Source organism: Ceratotherium simum, chromosome 3 (genome assembly GCF_057802395.1).
Source record: "Ceratotherium simum simum isolate JZ-2026a chromosome 3, ASM5780239v1, whole genome shotgun sequence".
In the NCBI taxonomy this organism is placed as follows: domain Eukaryota; kingdom Metazoa; phylum Chordata; class Mammalia; order Perissodactyla; family Rhinocerotidae; genus Ceratotherium; species Ceratotherium simum.
The window spans coordinates 67682339-67698942 of record NC_141902.1 but is presented as its reverse complement, the minus strand read 5'-3'; the positions used below and the strand labels follow the sequence as shown (position 1 = coordinate 67698942).

Below are 16604 nucleotides of genomic sequence, written 5' to 3'. Positions count from 1 at the left end.
TTCTTCCTTTTTTGCAGAAGAAACCCAAACTGCTCAGCCTAAAGGATTCTTCTATGGCAGATGCCAGCAAGCATGGTGTAGGAACTGAATCATTATTTTTTGATAAGGTGAGTAATGAATGAATTAGAGTTAATATTGACTATTAATGTCAGGAGGAAATCACCCCATCCCCAAGAAGATTGTGTTTTAGAGACTTCAAGCCAATTAGGACTTTCCACTTTTTAACATAGTTTCCAAGTCGTAGGTCCTTTCGTCTATTAGAACTATTAGCACCGCTAGAGAAATGGTAGCATTGTCTGCTTTGGTTTTGTGAAGTAGTTTGCAGCAAAATACAGCATTTTCCATAGTGGAAGACAGCTTTTTAAAAAAGCATGCTATTACTCCTGGAAGATAAACTTTCATATAGGGTATTGATATATTGCATATAGGGTTCATGGGAATTCTGATTTAATCGTATGTTGTCAGAGCACCCCAGGTGATTCTAATGAGCAGCCACCGTTGAGATTACTGGTGTAAACAGTGTATGGTGTGTTGGTTTGACCAACACACAGGTTGGAGTCAACCTGATGATGAGCAGGCTACTTTTCATCAGGATAGCTGTCAACTGTCCTACTTCTCACTGCCAGGAACCAGCCTGGATTGCTCTGGTGGTGATTTACCTTGTCTTGGACCTCTGGGTTTTTGCAAAAGGGCAGTAGCATCTTCATGATTGGTGCCTCCTGATCTCTCTTTAGCCTGTTGTGCCTATGTGAGCTGACCTGAAACAGTCGCGAGTCCCTGGCTATGACTTGAACCATTTCTGAGGGCTGCCTGGGCACTTGGTGCTTTTAAGGCAGATATCGAAGTCCTGGTCACAACCAACAAATGGCAAGGAAAGAGTCAGGGAGAGGGGACTGAATAAGTTAATTTTTTTCAGAGGGATGGTATTTTTTTTTGTTTTTGGAGTACTTATTTCTTAGAGATAGATACTGAAGTATGTATAGATGAAATGTCTGGAATTTGTCTTAAAATTCAGTGGTAGGGGAAAAGGGTATAGATGAAGCAGAATTTACTATATTAATCATTGAGGCAAGGTATGTGGAATTCATTAGACTTCTGTCTACTTTTGTGTATGTTTAAAAGCTAATAAAAATTAAAGTAAATAAATACAATGTATAGTACAAAAAGCACAGTGCTCTTTCATTTCTGGCTTTGAAAGTACGTATTCCATATAGTCTCTACTGATTGGTAGTTAGGAAAAGTACATGGGAGCCTGGAGAAGGTTGTTGATAAGCCACTTGGTCTGGTGAGGGTCTACAGTCCTCACTAAAGGACCACAGTGCTAAATGTTTACTTTTGAAAATGACACTCCAGATTGCTCATCTAGCCAGGCTAGTTTTACTTTACCATTGAACATTTTTAGATTTTTGGATATTAAAATGGTCAATATTACAAGTGGAGGAAGGAAAAGGATCAGATCAGAGGACAAAGTATCTAGGGCCAGCCCCGTGACCTAGTGGTTAAAACAGCACACCCTGTTTTGGCGTTCGGTTGCCAGGTGTGGACCTACACCACTCATGGGCGGCCATGGTGTGGTGGTAACCCACATACAAAATAGCGGAAGATTGGCACAGATGTTAGCTCAGGGCCAATCTTCCTCAAGCAAAAAGAGGAAGATTGGCAACAGATGTTAGCTCAGGGTGACTCTTCCTCAGCAGAAATAAATTAATAAAAAAGCCAAAAAAGACACATTTAAACAAAAAAGAAGATAAAGTGTCTTATTTAAAATTATTATTCAAGATTACCAGAGTTTGAAAATAGTGTTGACAAAGATTCTTGCTGTAAACATCTGTTAGGAGAGGCAACAAAAGCTTGGGTAACTCTGATATGGTCTGGAGAAAGTAAATGTCTTATTTACTCCAGGATCTCATTTTTAAAATTTTTATTATGGAAAATTTTATACGTACATGAAATTAAAGAAAATATAAAATGACTCTTCATGTACCCGTCATCCAGCTTCAGCAGTTCCCAACTCTTAGCCAGTGTGCTTGTTTAATATGTACTCTCACCCACTCCAGATTATTTGGAGACAAATCCCAGATATTATATTATTTCATCCATAAATATTTTACTAAGTTTCCTTTTGAAATGATACTTTTTCCCAAACATAATCATTATCATATCTAAAAAAAACTAACATTGATTCCTTAGTATCATCAAAGAATAGTTTAAGTTTCTCCAATCTTTTAATTAATAGCAATTCAGGATCTCTTGATTCCCCACTTAACTATTTCTCTTCCGGTTGTCTCCATAAGGTCCGAAAGGCTCTGCGGAGTGCAGAGGCCTATGAGAATTTTCTGCGCTGTCTTGTTATCTTTAACCAGGAGGTGATCTCTCGGGCTGAGCTTGTGCAGTTAGTCTCTCCTTTTCTGGGGTAAGTGGAGTGAGGGGCTTAGCCCTGATGTGTGATATGGAGGCGAAATAAAGCTTAGTTTGTGAGAATATATGATAGGGAAAATTAATTTGATTGTGGTGGGTCACTTGACTCATAAAATGTCAGTATCAAGAGAGTCCTCTGGGAAGCCTTCTAGTTCACCTATCTAGAGATGAAAAAATGGGCAGAGGGCATTGGCCAAGACCAGTGGTCTCCTGATCCCCTGACCAGTGTTGGATGTTTATAGAGACCAATCTCTTCCAGGGTTCTAGAATCTTCACTGTATTTGACAACCCAAGAATTACCTGAACATTGAAGCAATATTCTTGATGAGAAGAGTGGTTGCTTATTGCCTAGTTTCAGTGCAACTCTTCCGTCACCACCTTAACTGATCTTAGAGCACTTTACAAGAAAAGGGGAAGCCACCTGCTCAGAAGCAGTGCTTCTTAGGCAGGAAATAATAATTGTCATTGGAATTTGTCCTTGGTAGCAGAGGTCTGACCCACCACCAAACAGTGGTAGTCATACCTCAGGATAACTGCATCATGCTTCTAATTGCTCACCAGTTTTTGGTTTGATTCTTCAGGAAATTCCCTGAATTGTTTAATTGGTTTAAAAACTTTCTGGGCTATAAGGAGTCTGTTCATCTGGAAACCTTTCCAAAGGAACGAGCCACAGAGGGCATTGCCATGGAGATAGATTATGCCTCTTGTAAGCGGTTGGGCTCTAGCTATCGAGCTCTACCAAAGAGTTACCAGCAGCCCAAGTGTACAGGACGGACTCCTCTCTGTAAAGAGGTAAGGCCTTCCCTAGAAAGGATCAGCCTTGAATCCTCAGCTTTCTCCAGTAAGGAGTGGTACCAGGAATCAAGAATTGATGTGAATGAGGAACTCAAGACCCCTCTCTGTCTTTTTTCAGAAGAAAATGTTTTACGCTTATATTCAGAACCTTTTCCTTGCTAATATCTTTTGTAAACTTGCTACAAGTGAAACTTATAATGTTAACTGTTTCTTCTCTCCCCTAGAGTTTTGTCTGTCTTGTTGAGAATGCTTCATCACCAGAAAGCTTTGTTACACTTTTGTTTCAATTTCTCTTCTTTTACCCAAAGGTTTTAAATGATACCTGGGTTTCTTTCCCTTCTTGGTCTGAGGATTCCACCTTTGTTAGTTCCAAGAAAACTCAGTATGAAGAACATATCTATCGTTGTGAAGATGAACGCTTTGAGGTACAAGATCCTTTATCATTTGAAGTTTGGAGAAATGGGAGATGCTAAATGATAAGATATCTTACATACCTGTGAGGGTTGCTTTTAAGACTGAAGAGCCTGGGGCCGGCCCGGTGGCGCAAGCGGTTAAGTGAATGCGCTCTGCTTCTGCGCCCCGGGGTTCGCGAGTTCGGATCCCAGGCACGCACCGATGCACCACTTGTCAAGCCATCCTGTGGCAGCGTCCCATATAAAGTAGAGGAAGATGGGCACAGATGTTAGCTCAGGGCCGATCTTCCTCAGCAAAAAGGGGAGGATTGTCAACGAATGTTAGCTCAGGGCTGATCTTCCTCACAAAAAAAAAAAAAAACAAAAAAACTGAAGAGCCAGAGGCTTACATTCTTCTGTGGTAAGTACTTGTCATACTTACCATGCCTAACAAGTTTGTCAAATATATAAGTAATATTTTTATGACAAATGGGACTTATCTAGGCCACGTTAACCCTTTTAACTGAAATTATCCGTTGATGGCTGAATAATAATCCTTTGAATTTTTAATCGCCTTTTAAAGGTTATTGTGTTTTACATGGTATATGAAATCAGTATCTTAAGGCCTACTGGGCTTTCTTGAAGCTGTTTAAAATTATTTATTTTGGCCGGCCCCGTGGCTTAGCGGTTAAGTGCGCGCGCTCTGATGTTGGCGGCCCGGGTTCGGATCCCGGGAGCGCCTCGAGGCACCACTTCTCCGTCCAACGCGAGGCCGAGTCCCACGTACAGCAACTAGAAGGATGTGAACCTATGACGTACAACTATCTACTGGGGCTTTGGGGGGAAAAAACTGAATAAATAAAATCTTTAAAAAAAAAAAAATAAAATAAATAAATAAAATTATTTATTTTAGGGGCTGGCCTGGTGGTGTAGTGGTTAAGTTCACGTGCTCTGCTTTGGCAGCCCGGGGTTCGCAGGTTCGGATCCTGGGTGCAGACCTACACACCACTTCTTGAGCCCTGCTATTGCAGGCGTCCCGCGTATAAAGTAGAGGAAGATGGGCACGAAGTTAGCCCGGGGCCAATCTTCCTCAGCAAAAGAGAGGAGGATTGGCAATAGGTGTTAGCTCAGGGCTAATCTTCCTCACCAAAAAAATAAAAATAAAAATAATTTATTTATTTTAAAGTGTGTATTGTTATTCTTAGCAGGTATCTTGACACGGTTAGGAAACCAGCTGTCCTGTGAGAACTGGACTTCTTCTCTCATGTTTCTAATGTTGATTAGGCTCCTTTTGAAAGGAAGTTAAATTAGGAACTTTATTTTAAAGTAGTAGGGAAGGAAAGTAGTAGTAAAGGTAGTAAAGTCTAAAAAAAAGATAAAAATGGTAAAAGTAGAAATAAACTAGTAAGGAAGGAAGACCAAACGTGAGATAGACTGGTTCCATAAAGGACGCCCCAGGCATGAGTCTACAGGACGTGAGTAGGACTGTTGAGGACAGTACATTGTGGACATCACTCCTTCCTAAGGTCGCTGGGGGTCAGAGCTGACTTGATGGGACATAACAACAAATAGGGAAAGGAAGAGCTGGAATGAGTAAGTGAGCTGGCAGAGAGCCCCTATATCAGGAGTGGGAGTACTGAAAGTGGGCTTGGAATCCCCAGTGTGTTTCAGTGTATAGTTCACTGATACCATCAACAAAAGGAATGTTAAATGTGTCCAAAGAGGTACAATTACGTGTATCCTATTTAATGTGTTTATTATATAAAACTGACTTACTTACTTATTCATATGGATGGGAGATATCTTGGCTCTTTTTTTATTCATACTGATTTAGCTCTCTGCCAGTTATCCCCCTTCACACTTGCTTCAGCTGTCTCTGGCATGTTTTGAATGAAGAGCCACTTGTTGCTTGGCCACTGGGAGGCGGTTGGCCATCTCTGCCCCCCAGCGACCTTAGGAAGGAGTGTTTATGAGGAGTTTCAACCACTTGCAGAAAACTAAATCATGACAGATGTTAACCTCTTTGGAAAGTTTTATCAGGCTAAAGAAAGCGCTTCTTTGTTACCTGTGTTTGTAAGGTTAGATGATGAATTAGAAAGCAGAGATGAGCATCTTTTTTGACAGGATATTTCTGTTCTCCACTGGTATGCTTGCAAGTGAGAGGTAATGCCCTCATTTCCCATTTGTGATTACAGGAGTGACGATGAAAGAAGTGTGAGGGGTGTGTGTGTATGCTTAGGATTGGGTGGGCTGGGCTGGGTGATGGAGCGTTCCTTTTATACATCAGGATACGTTAGTAATCCTGCAATACAGACAACCCCCAAATCTCAATGGCTTGAAAAAACAGGTTTATTTCTTGATCATGCTACATGTGCACTGATGTTTAGCATGGGATTCTCATCAGAATTACTTGGGGACCCAGGCTGACAGAATACCACCATCTTGAGCATTGCCAGTCACTAGAGAGAAAAGAGAGCTCAGAAGGATCTTGCACCCTTAAATGCTCTAGCCTAGAAGTAATAAACATTACTTCAACTCACCTGTTAATAACTTATTTGCCAGAACTAGTTACATTGCCCTTTTCAATCACTGGGAGCCAGGAAGATCAATCCATCATTTGTCCATAATTGGGGAGAAGGGGGACCAGAAATATTTGACAGATGATTACCACTGTCCGAAAACTAGAAAACTTAGGGAATACTTGTATAGGCATTTGGTTGTAGGCCCTTGAGACTGCTCATTTATTTCATTTTCTGTTCCTCATTTAGAGAATCCTGTATTACGCCTAGGAAAAAAGTTAAAGGTCCTTAACCAGGTCAGCCTAGGCCGTTGCCAGAAAATAAGGGCCGAGAGTTCAGAAAGAATTTACGTGGTTACCCACAGATACAACATTGAAGTCCTTAAGGAATCATAGTCACTGCACTTGTTACTACTGGATGTGGAACAAAGCTATTACGTATTTAAATATTTCAAGTTACCCTGAAAAACCTTACTTGTGAGACTGATGTATCATCTTGAGTAATCTTTTGGGGATTGTTTTTTTAAATTATTGTTACTGTTTATAACAGATTTTAGCGATTTAGCAAAGTTTAGGGAAAAGTGTCAGTAAGGTTATTTCTTGTTAGGTCTCTGATCCCGGGTCAGTGGTCCTAAGCAAAGCGCAGTGGTGTTGGTAGAAGTAATAACTACCACTTACCCATCATTTATTGGGTATTCGTTATGTGCCAAGCATTGTGCTGAACTTTTTATGTGGATTGTGTTGTTTAATCTGGAAAACAACCTTATGAGAGTGGGTGGTATTATCCCTATTTTACTGATAAGTAAACAGAGTCTTACTATGGCCAGTATGGCAGAGCCAGGATTCCAATCCAGGCAGTTTGACTCCCCACCTTGTATTCCTGACTATTCTATTCTGGTTTGGGTCCTGAGCACACTTTGTCTTTTTCTTTAGCTTGATGTAGTTTTAGAGACCAATCTGGCAACAATCCGGGTTCTGGAAGCAATACAGAAGAAGCTTTCCCGCTTGTCTGCTGAGGAACAAGCCAAATTTCGCCTGGACAACACCCTTGGGGGCACATCGGAAGTCATCCATCGAAAAGCCCTCCAGAGGATATATGCTGACAAAGCAGCTGACATCATTGATGGGCTGAGGAAGAACCCCTCCATTGCCGTCCCCATTGTCCTTAAAAGGTACCTGGGTGAATGTGCCCTTTGTGCGGTGGTGTGCTTCGTGACAGGTTCAGTGGCCCGTTACATAAGGCTGTCATTTCAGCCTGGCTATCCCATGAGACCTCTGTTTCTCTTCTACCCCGGTTGTTGGAAATCGGGGGCAGCATGGATAGTGGAGCTTCTTGATGGCATTCTGGGTCACCAGAAGTAGAGAACAAACCTTGCAAGTCCATAGTGGAATGCTATGCGTGTTTGAGGGGATATTTTAAAATAGAGAAAAGAACAAAGGAGAAAACAACCACCCACGTTCCTGCCTCTGAGTACTAACTATTGTTAACATCTTTGTTTTTTAGTAAGAAAAATCACTCTTTGTCTTTGTAAAATTGATATGTATTATTTAAAAAGACAGCTTGCCATTTTTAACAAGAATGTCTTACTTCTTTCTCCTAACAAGCCTTCAGCCTGAGGTGTCCAGGGTCTATTGTACCCACCTAAGGCCAGGCATTAAAGAGGAGGCTAGAGCCAAGGCTGGGCCCCAGCCTCCTCCAAGTCCATGGCACTCTGGACCACACCGTGCATCCCAGCTAAGGGCTGGCTCCTCACTCAGTATCACCTGGTGAAAAGGAATTCTTTTCTGCTGCACAGTTCACAATGCCCAGATGTTGTTGTTCCTCCCTAGTCTTCCCCTCAAGAGCTGGCACAAGTTATTTTCCTGCTTGCCAGTAGCATTTAACTTTTGGCTTTGAGATGTAGGATCTTTTCCAGTTCTAGTGCTGGTTTTGGTTTTACTCTTCTCTCCTCTTCTGGAGTGTTAGGATCAGTTATTCTCATCAGAACTGCCCAAACTGTGTCCAAAGGGACTTTACTGTGCAAGTTCTCTGCTCTTGGACTTTTGCATTTAATTTAGCATAGTAAACGTTCTTAGAAGTCTTGCAGCAAAGAAATTTGTTTAACTTGGTTTTAGCTGACCAAAGAAAACAACTGCTTTTTTAAGGGTATTCTGTGGAATGCTGTTTGAGAAATAACTATTCTAGGAAGGATTTCTGGCTTTGGGACAAATTAGTTCCCCAAAATAAGTCCTGAGAGTAATTTCCTCATGTCACAGAGTTCAAGACTGGTTTGAATAACATTTATCCCAAGTTGCCAGTAATTTTGACAGATGTATTATATGTTTTGACTTTTGAAATAAAGTAAGGCTGACATATTTCTCACTTCTAAACCCTTATGAGAGTAGGTGATGTTATCCCTATTTTACTGATAAGAAAACAGTCTTATATGGCTAGTGTGGCAGAGCCAGGATTCCTAGCCAAGGAATATGACTCCCCTACCTTATAATTCCCACATCTCAATTTCCATCTTGTTGTTTCCACCTCCCCATCACATCCCACTAGGTTGAAGATGAAAGAGGAAGAATGGCGAGAAGCTCAGAGAGGCTTTAACAAGGTGTGGAGAGAACAAAATGAGAAATACTACTTGAAGTCTCTGGACCACCAGGGCATCAACTTTAAACAGAATGATACCAAGGTCCTGAGGTCTAAGAGCTTACTCAACGAGATTGAGAGTATCTATGATGAGGTGAGCTGGAAGTTTCTACATCTGTGAAAGGATTCCAGTCTTTATGTTCAGCATAGCTTTGATTCCTAGAAATTACCTTTGTTATATGAAAGTGAGACCCTCCAAGACTTGTTGATTCTTGCTTCATAACTGACATAGACTTCTATTCCTGATTCTACCATTTTAAATCTAAGCCTCCCCTTTTTACTTAAGCTGTTTTACGGGTTTCCCAGTTTACCATCCTGGTTTCAGTTTATGACTGCTACCTCCCTCTCCCACTTCTCTCCTCATCTATTTCTCTCAGATGGTACCTTGTTTCATTCATGTAGCTCATCTCAACTTCCCACAACTTAAACACTTATCATTGATCCTTGTTTATTCAGCATACTTTTTTTTTTTTCTTTTTTGTGAGGAGATCAGCCCTGTGCTAACATCTGCCAATCCTCCTCATTCCTCATTTTTTTTTTTTTTTTTCCTCTGAGGAAGACTGTCCCTGGGCTAACATCCGTGCCCATCCTCCTCTACTTTATATGGGATGCCGCCACAGCATGGCTTAGCAAGTGGTGTATTGGTGCATGCCTGGGATCCGAACCGGCAAACCCCGGGCCGCCGCAGCGGAGCGTGCACACTTAACCGCTGCGCCACCGGGCCGGCCCCTTAAAACACTTTTTATTATGCAAATGTCAAACATACACGAAAGGGGAGAGAATGGTAAAATGAGCTCTTACATAAACTTAAATAATCATCCCTATTTTACCAATTTTGTTACATTTGTCTCCTTCCACACTCCCACTGCAGAAGTATTTTAAAATATCGTAAATTCATATCATAAACTCCATAAATACTAATTCAGATTTTTAAAAGATGATCCCAATGCTGTCCTGTTGCACCCTATAAATCTTCAAAGTCCAGAAGGTACCAGTATTTTTGTATTAAACTGCAATCCTCATACCTTTTTGTTTCTGGAAGTTTTGGGTTGGAAAATAATAGCCATTATGGTTAGTAATGGAAAGTACTGCTGGCGTAGTCTTGTAGGTCTGTTTGTTGTTGCTGTAGATGTGTCACGTTATCATGTCTCTCTCTTCTGTTAGAGGCAAGAGCAAGCTACAGAGGAAAATGCTGGTGTACCTGTTGGCCCACACCTCTCTCTTGCCTATGAAGACAAACAGATCCTGGAAGATGCCGCTGCTCTGATTATCCACCATGTGAAGAGGCAGACAGGCATTCAGAAAGAGGACAAGTATAAAATCAAGCAAATCATGCATCATTTTATTCCAGATCTGCTCTTTGCTCAGAGAGGTGACCTCTCAGATGTGGAGGAAGAGGAAGAAGAAGAAATGGATGTAGATGAAGCCACAGGGGCGGCTAAGAAGCACAATGGTGTTGGGGGCAGTCCCCCTAAGTCCAAGCTACTATTTAGTAACACAGCAGCTCAGAAGTTAAGAGGAATGGATGAAGTATACAACCTTTTCTATGTTAATAACAACTGGTATATCTTTATGCGACTGCACCAGATTCTCTGCTTGAGGCTGCTGCGGATTTGTTCCCAGGCTGAACGGCAAATTGAAGAAGAAAACCGAGAGAGAGAGTGGGAGCGGGAAGTGCTGGGCATAAAGCGAGACAAGAGTGACAGCCCTGCCATCCAGCTACGTCTCAAAGAACCTAGTGAGTACTTAGGCTGTTGCTTTACAAAAGATGTGAGGGGTTGGGGACCTTAGGGCCTAGTTAGACTGAGGACTGCTTTCTTTTATACATAGAGCATAGGCAGGCCTTAGAGCCTGACTGGGGTTCAAATCCTAGCTCTGCTGCAATTTACTGGTTATATGACCTTATTTAAACTCTCTGAGTTTAAATGGTAAACCTGTAAAACGGAGGTGCTTCTTGTTACCTTGTGGGCTTGTTGGGAGAACTGGAGAAAATAGGCAGATCACCCTATGCAGTGCTTGGATCATGGACACTCAATTGCTGGTACTGTGAACACCAGGGAAGGGGTGTCACTTGCCATCAGTTTCCCAAATGGCAGGTGTCTAGGTTATCACAAAGTGTTTCAAGAGACAGAGAGGGACTGAAATGTCACAGTTGGTTCCATCTATGACAGAACATAAATTCCTAATTGTTCATGCCTAAGACAGGTGCAAATTTGCTCAGATCTATTTGGGCAGGACTTTTCTTTAACCAGTAGGGTCCATGTCTCATTCCTAATAAATAGAAGTACTTTATGGAAGGGAGATTGAAACTCGAGATGGTGTGAGACAGTAGAATAGGCAGAACAAGAATGAAGATGGAGAACTCAGAAAAAGAAAGATCAGTGAGGGTTAAGGAAGCCACCAGGTGCTTTAAGTAATTCTGTGCTGCCTGCTTCTAGATGACTATTGAGTTCATAAATTAGGTACTTGAGCTGTGAGCCAAAACCTTTTTCGTGAAGCCTTTCTTCTGTGCTCTTGAGGAAATAGCCAATCTGTGGAGTAAATTATCTTTTTTTTTTTTTAAACTATTGCTGATGTAAGAAGCCCATGCGTGGCCTGTCTTCTATCTCTTGAAGAGCTAATGACACTGGGAATTAATTCTAAAAGTCTTTATCTGAATTAATCCTAGCTTGAGAGAGACAACTTTTGGACCTCAGTGTGGTGATTCCATCTGCTTGGGAAATGAGAGAGAAAATGGCCTAATCCTGGCTTGACCACTGACTTCACCTGGTTTGAGTTTTATTAGTTTAGTCTTGAGTGATAATACCAAGCCTTGCACTGATCATAGCTTGTGAGCACAAGTCTGTGGTTTGCGCTCGTAGCTTTAGCTTTATTCTGGCATAAAAGCATTCTTCACAGCAGTAGCACAGCCCATGCCTATGCTGTGGTTCTGAACAAGGTGATATTCTGTGATGAAACTCAAGCCAATTGCTTCTTTTAAATAGTAATTGTCCTGTTTTGCATCTTTAATGAGTCTATCACACTTCAGATAAATGGAGGTAAATGGAGGTCAGCTTTTGCTCTCAGCCTTTTTTCCCCTGTATAAACTTTACAAACAGGTAACCAAATGTCGATGACAAAGAATTCTTTTTGTAATTTTTTTTCATTTCAGTGAACATTTTATTGAAGTGCAGTATATATACAGAAAAGTATACAAATCAGAATTGTATAGCTCAGTGAATTTTTACAAAGTGAACACACCTGTATAACCAGCACCTGGCTCAAGAAACAGAGCATAACCACTACCCCACAGCCCCCTCATGCCACTGTCGTGCTTGCCAACACTGGAGATCAGTTGCCTGTTTTTGAGCTTTATGGAAAGGGCCTTACTTTAGTAAGCTCCAGGCACGGTCCTCTCACCGTTCCTTGTGCTCTCTCCTAGTTGCCAAACATCTCTGTAACAACAGAGAAGATTCCAGCTGGTGGTTGAAGTGATTCATGTGCAGCAAGTACAGATCATTCAATGCAATTTGTGAAGTACAACATTGGGAATCCATTTTTAAACAAAGAGACTTTGACAAATGCAGATTACTTCATTATTCATAGAGGATTTAATTTGCACTCCTATTTTTCTGTTCCCAAGAGGTTTCTCAGTGCTAGAGTAGAGTATGGCTCTTATCTGCCTTTTATTCATCTGCACTTTACGCTTTATTGGAATAGCTTTATGAGCAAGTGACCCAAGTGAGGAATGCTCTTTGCAGCGTGGGAGACCGGGTTCCTCTCTCAGCAGGGGAGCCAGCACTTTTTGAAGAGACTTCTTCCCTGGGATATTTTGCTCTTCTATCATGCAGAGCCCAGTTGTATTGTAAATAAGTCTTTCTGGCTGGTCAGTCAGTGTTAGAAGCCGCTGTTAAAGTTGCAGAGTCACTCTCCTCTGATAGACAGCGCTGGTGATTGTAGCCACCTGTCAGATTTCATCTCTGTCTGCAGCGGATTGAGTGGGTATGTTTTGAATACCTAGGGTTTGTTCTTTCAAATGCTCTATAGGCCAGCTGTGGGGTTTGCCCTGCCCTCTCTCCCAGTCTTTTCTTAGCAGGGTAAGGCCTCACCTATCCCATCTCTCCTACAGTGGATGTTGATGTAGAAGATTATTACCCAGCTTTCCTGGACATGGTGCGGAGCCTGCTGGATGGCAATATAGACTCATCACAGTATGAAGATTCGCTGAGAGAGATGTTCACCATTCATGCCTACATTGCCTTCACCATGGACAAACTAATCCAGAGCATTGTCAGACAGGTGAGGGCACGGTGGAGGCTAGGGTTGGTGAGGAAAGAATTCCTTACCTAAAGATGCATCAGGCAAAGAGAAAAGGGCAGATTTCTGTTGGAAAAGGAAAGGCAGTTTTCTCATTTAAGAGTTTATGAGTGTATGGTTCTATAGAGGGGAGAGGGAGGTTAACGTGGTGTCGAATTTCTCCTGTTAACGAGGTCGGAGTACTTCAGCCACGTACTTGACTCCTTTGCTTTGCTCCATTTACCTTCACAGTCATATGAGCCTACCTCAGACCTGCTGTTTTGCCCCTTTCTTGCTGGCCACCTGTAGAGCAGGCATTGGTCCTGACCCAGCTGCCTGCCCTGCTGGCCCAGCTCTCACCTCATCGGCCAGGGGTGAGCTCTCAGTGGGTAACGTTTCCTCTTCCGTAGGTGTTGGTAATTCTGTGTACTTTTCTCATGTAATATTTGAAGTTCTTTTTACAAGAAGGGTTTCATATAACGTATAGTACTCTGTCCGCCTCACTATCTAAGGTTCCCTCTGAGTTAGGTTTATGGTTGGTTGTGGTTTGTTCCTTTGGTACCCTGGGAGTTTGTAAATATGTTGTTCTTTACAACAATGATAATTTTATAGCAAATAGCATATAATAGTTAGATTCCGACTCCTTTGCCTTGAGTTCTGAACTCCTGAAGGGATCAGAGTCTGTTGGTGGTACACTACTTTCTTCAAAGTGAAAACTTGTAAAAAGAAAATTCTATTCTAGAGTCCACGCTGCCACTGTGGGAAGAAAAACTTGTTGCTCAGTGCTTTCTTGGGCTAAAATATGGAATCCTTGGCAAAGTACCCATCTTTTGTCTTGAATTTGGAAGGATGCATGGCTCTGCACCCCTCCTACAGTATCTACTAGAGTCAAGAAAAAACACTTAACTGAATCTTGGGATCTTTACAAAGTTGTCAGGAAGACCGTTTTTTCCCTGAAAGTCAAATTATTAGGCCTTCCCTTAAGGGGTCTGTATGGTGACTGACAGAAATCATTATATGGATGTAATCAGCTATGGTCATAATTTTTGAGAGACTAATCCCTGCTAACATTCCCTAAATTTATATAAAATAAATACTCCAGTTACCATGTGCTAATGTTTTGCTTACAAGTTTGCTGCTGCTACAGCTAGATGTAGTCTTTCATACTACCAGCAGAACAACCTTAAAAATCCAATGAAACTAGCTTTTTATAAGCCCAAGGTTGGCTTTTGAAACGATAGATATGATTAGTCCATTTACTGGAATTACCCAGTTATGATTTTGAGTCAATAATACATAATGTCCAGTCTTTTTTTTGGAAACAGATTTCATCCAGAAACCTAAATCCAGTGTTTTCAAAACATGTTCATTCTTTTCATCTTAACTTTTCAATTAACTTTTCAGTATCTTCTCTCATTCTCCTCATCCCATTTGGTGTTCTCCCAGAATTCATTGCTGACTGGAGGTAGAACATATATTTCAAGGTCAAGCCATACATTTATCGTACTTTTTTCCAGACTAGTTTGAGAGATTTGTCTTAAGAATACAATAGGCAGTCTCACAGACCCATCTAGTACAGAACTCAAAATATGGCCAGACCATGCAGGGTTTGGACTAGGAAGTTTTCTTCGTCTCCTGTGTGCCTTCTTTCTGGATATCTGCTCCATTCTCATGCTTGTCTCTGCAGATGGACATTTGGCACGTACTCAAGGCTTCTCCAGGCCCCTGAGGCTTTGGCTTGCCACAGCAGTACCTCTGGCCCCCCAGCATTACCTGACCTTTCCATCCAGGTGCTCCTCTGTAAAAAGTCTACCAAACACTCATTGTGTCATTTCAAATTAGCCTGAGAGAGAATCTGACCAGCCTAGCTTGGAGGTGGGAGTTGCCTAGTTGTCCCTGGATTTATAGTGCTGCGCTTTCCAAAGACTCTAGGAGGGGCCAGATAGCCAAGAGGAGGATATGGATGGGGAGTCAGTGACATGGTCTACTTCAACAAGAAAGTGTGCAGCAGGAGTGTCTTCATGGTAGAGACCATGCTCTGGATATACGTTTTTCACACTGCTTTTTTTCTCTCTTAAACACTCTATCTTAAGCTTTTCCCTATGTTATCAAGTTATTGTAAGCATTATTTTAATGATCACATTAGAATCCTTTGTCTGGACTAATTGTAATTTATTTAACATCTCCAGTTGCTGGCCTTTCTACCACTGTCAAATCACTCACCCTTCTGACCTTGCAGTGTGTCCGTTTATCTACAAATACACATACTTATCATTTAAGACTTTTTAAAATGTTAAAAATAAGTAGTTGTCATAGTTACTAGCACTTCGAAAAGAATGTATCTTCCTAAAAATAGAATGACTTAGTGGTTATGAGAATTTTAAAGTGAAATAGACAAACAGATATTGCAGTTAACATTTTGCTTTTTTCTTGTATCTATTTTTCACATTCTCTGGCATGTTGATGGGTAAAGTTTCATTTGAGGGCATTTTTATTTCACAATAGTAGTATCGTCATGACCTGTGAGAATGGAGACTTTGAAAGGTTCAACTTTCTGGTCATCAGATAGCTTAATAAGATAGTTGCAAAAGTTACCAAGTCAGTTTTGATTGACCTATGTTGAAAATGAGTTAATTAACATTATATACAATTTAAGTACTATACTTTCTATCAGATGTGGAAAAATAGGTGGTGTGTTAGAAAGAATATTGGTGTAGGGGTCAGGAAACTTGAATATTAGTCCGAACTCTGCTCCTTCAGCTGAGCGCCCTTGGACAATTAATTCAGCAACAATTTCTTAAATACCTAATGAGTTTCAGACTTTTTGTACTAGCGCTGGGAATATAGACATGGATCTTGCTTTCATGATTCTCCAAGGCCCTTCTCGCCTTGGCACACAGTGAGTTTTCTCACCTAACAGGTAAATCTGTCTCATATATAACAGGGCACCCCTCTTCAGCCTGCATCCCAGGGTAGTTGCGGGGATCAAATGAGAATATATGTGACAGCAAACTATAAATGATAAAGAAGCACCATAAAAATAGGAAGCCATGGAAATTTTCTTTCATGTCAAAAAAATTTTTTAAGTTCCTGAGAACTTTAAATATAAAACAGTACATTAACCTGAGTTGCCTATGGTTTTGCTTTTAAATAGATTTGAAAATTTTACTCATGGGCTAGTGATGTGGGTGAAGATTTTGGCTTGGTTTTTATCGACGAGAATAAGATAGTGGTTTTGTGTGATTAATTTTCTAAAATTACCAACTGAAAAAACTTTTTGAGCTGAGTGACTTTAACTACCAAAGGAAGGTTGACTGTATGACAGGGAGAAATATTTTCTTAGTCCACTGATGACTTGCCTTTGCTTGATTCCAGCTGCAACACATCGTGAGTGATGAGATCTGTGTACAGGTGACTGATCTTTACTTGGCAGAAAACAATAATGGGGCCACTGGAGGCCAGCTGAACACGCAGACTTCACGGAGTCTCCTGGAGTCAACATATCAGCGGAAGGCTGAGCAACTCATGTCAGATGAGAATTGCTTTAAGGTGAGAGTTACTCATGTAGTCAGGG

General features: G+C 41.2%; 1 protein-coding gene across 2 annotated transcripts in view; it reads left to right on the top strand.

The window, feature by feature from the left end:
* Positions 1-16604, top strand: part of SIN3A (SIN3 transcription regulator family member A) — a 64760-nt gene that overhangs the window by 33897 nt on the left and 14259 nt on the right. For both annotated transcript variants that reach the window (XM_087428721.1, XM_004421835.3), the window contains exons 9-17: positions 18-107; positions 2295-2413; positions 3000-3210; positions 3522-3638; positions 7057-7295; positions 8666-8849; positions 9920-10493; positions 12864-13033; positions 16406-16579. In XM_087428721.1, the coding sequence (XP_087284847.1) occupies positions 18-107; positions 2295-2413; positions 3000-3210; positions 3522-3638; positions 7057-7295; positions 8666-8849; positions 9920-10493; positions 12864-13033; positions 16406-16579 (1878 nt within the window). The remainder of the gene's footprint in view (positions 1-17; positions 108-2294; positions 2414-2999; positions 3211-3521; positions 3639-7056; positions 7296-8665; positions 8850-9919; positions 10494-12863; positions 13034-16405; positions 16580-16604) is intronic.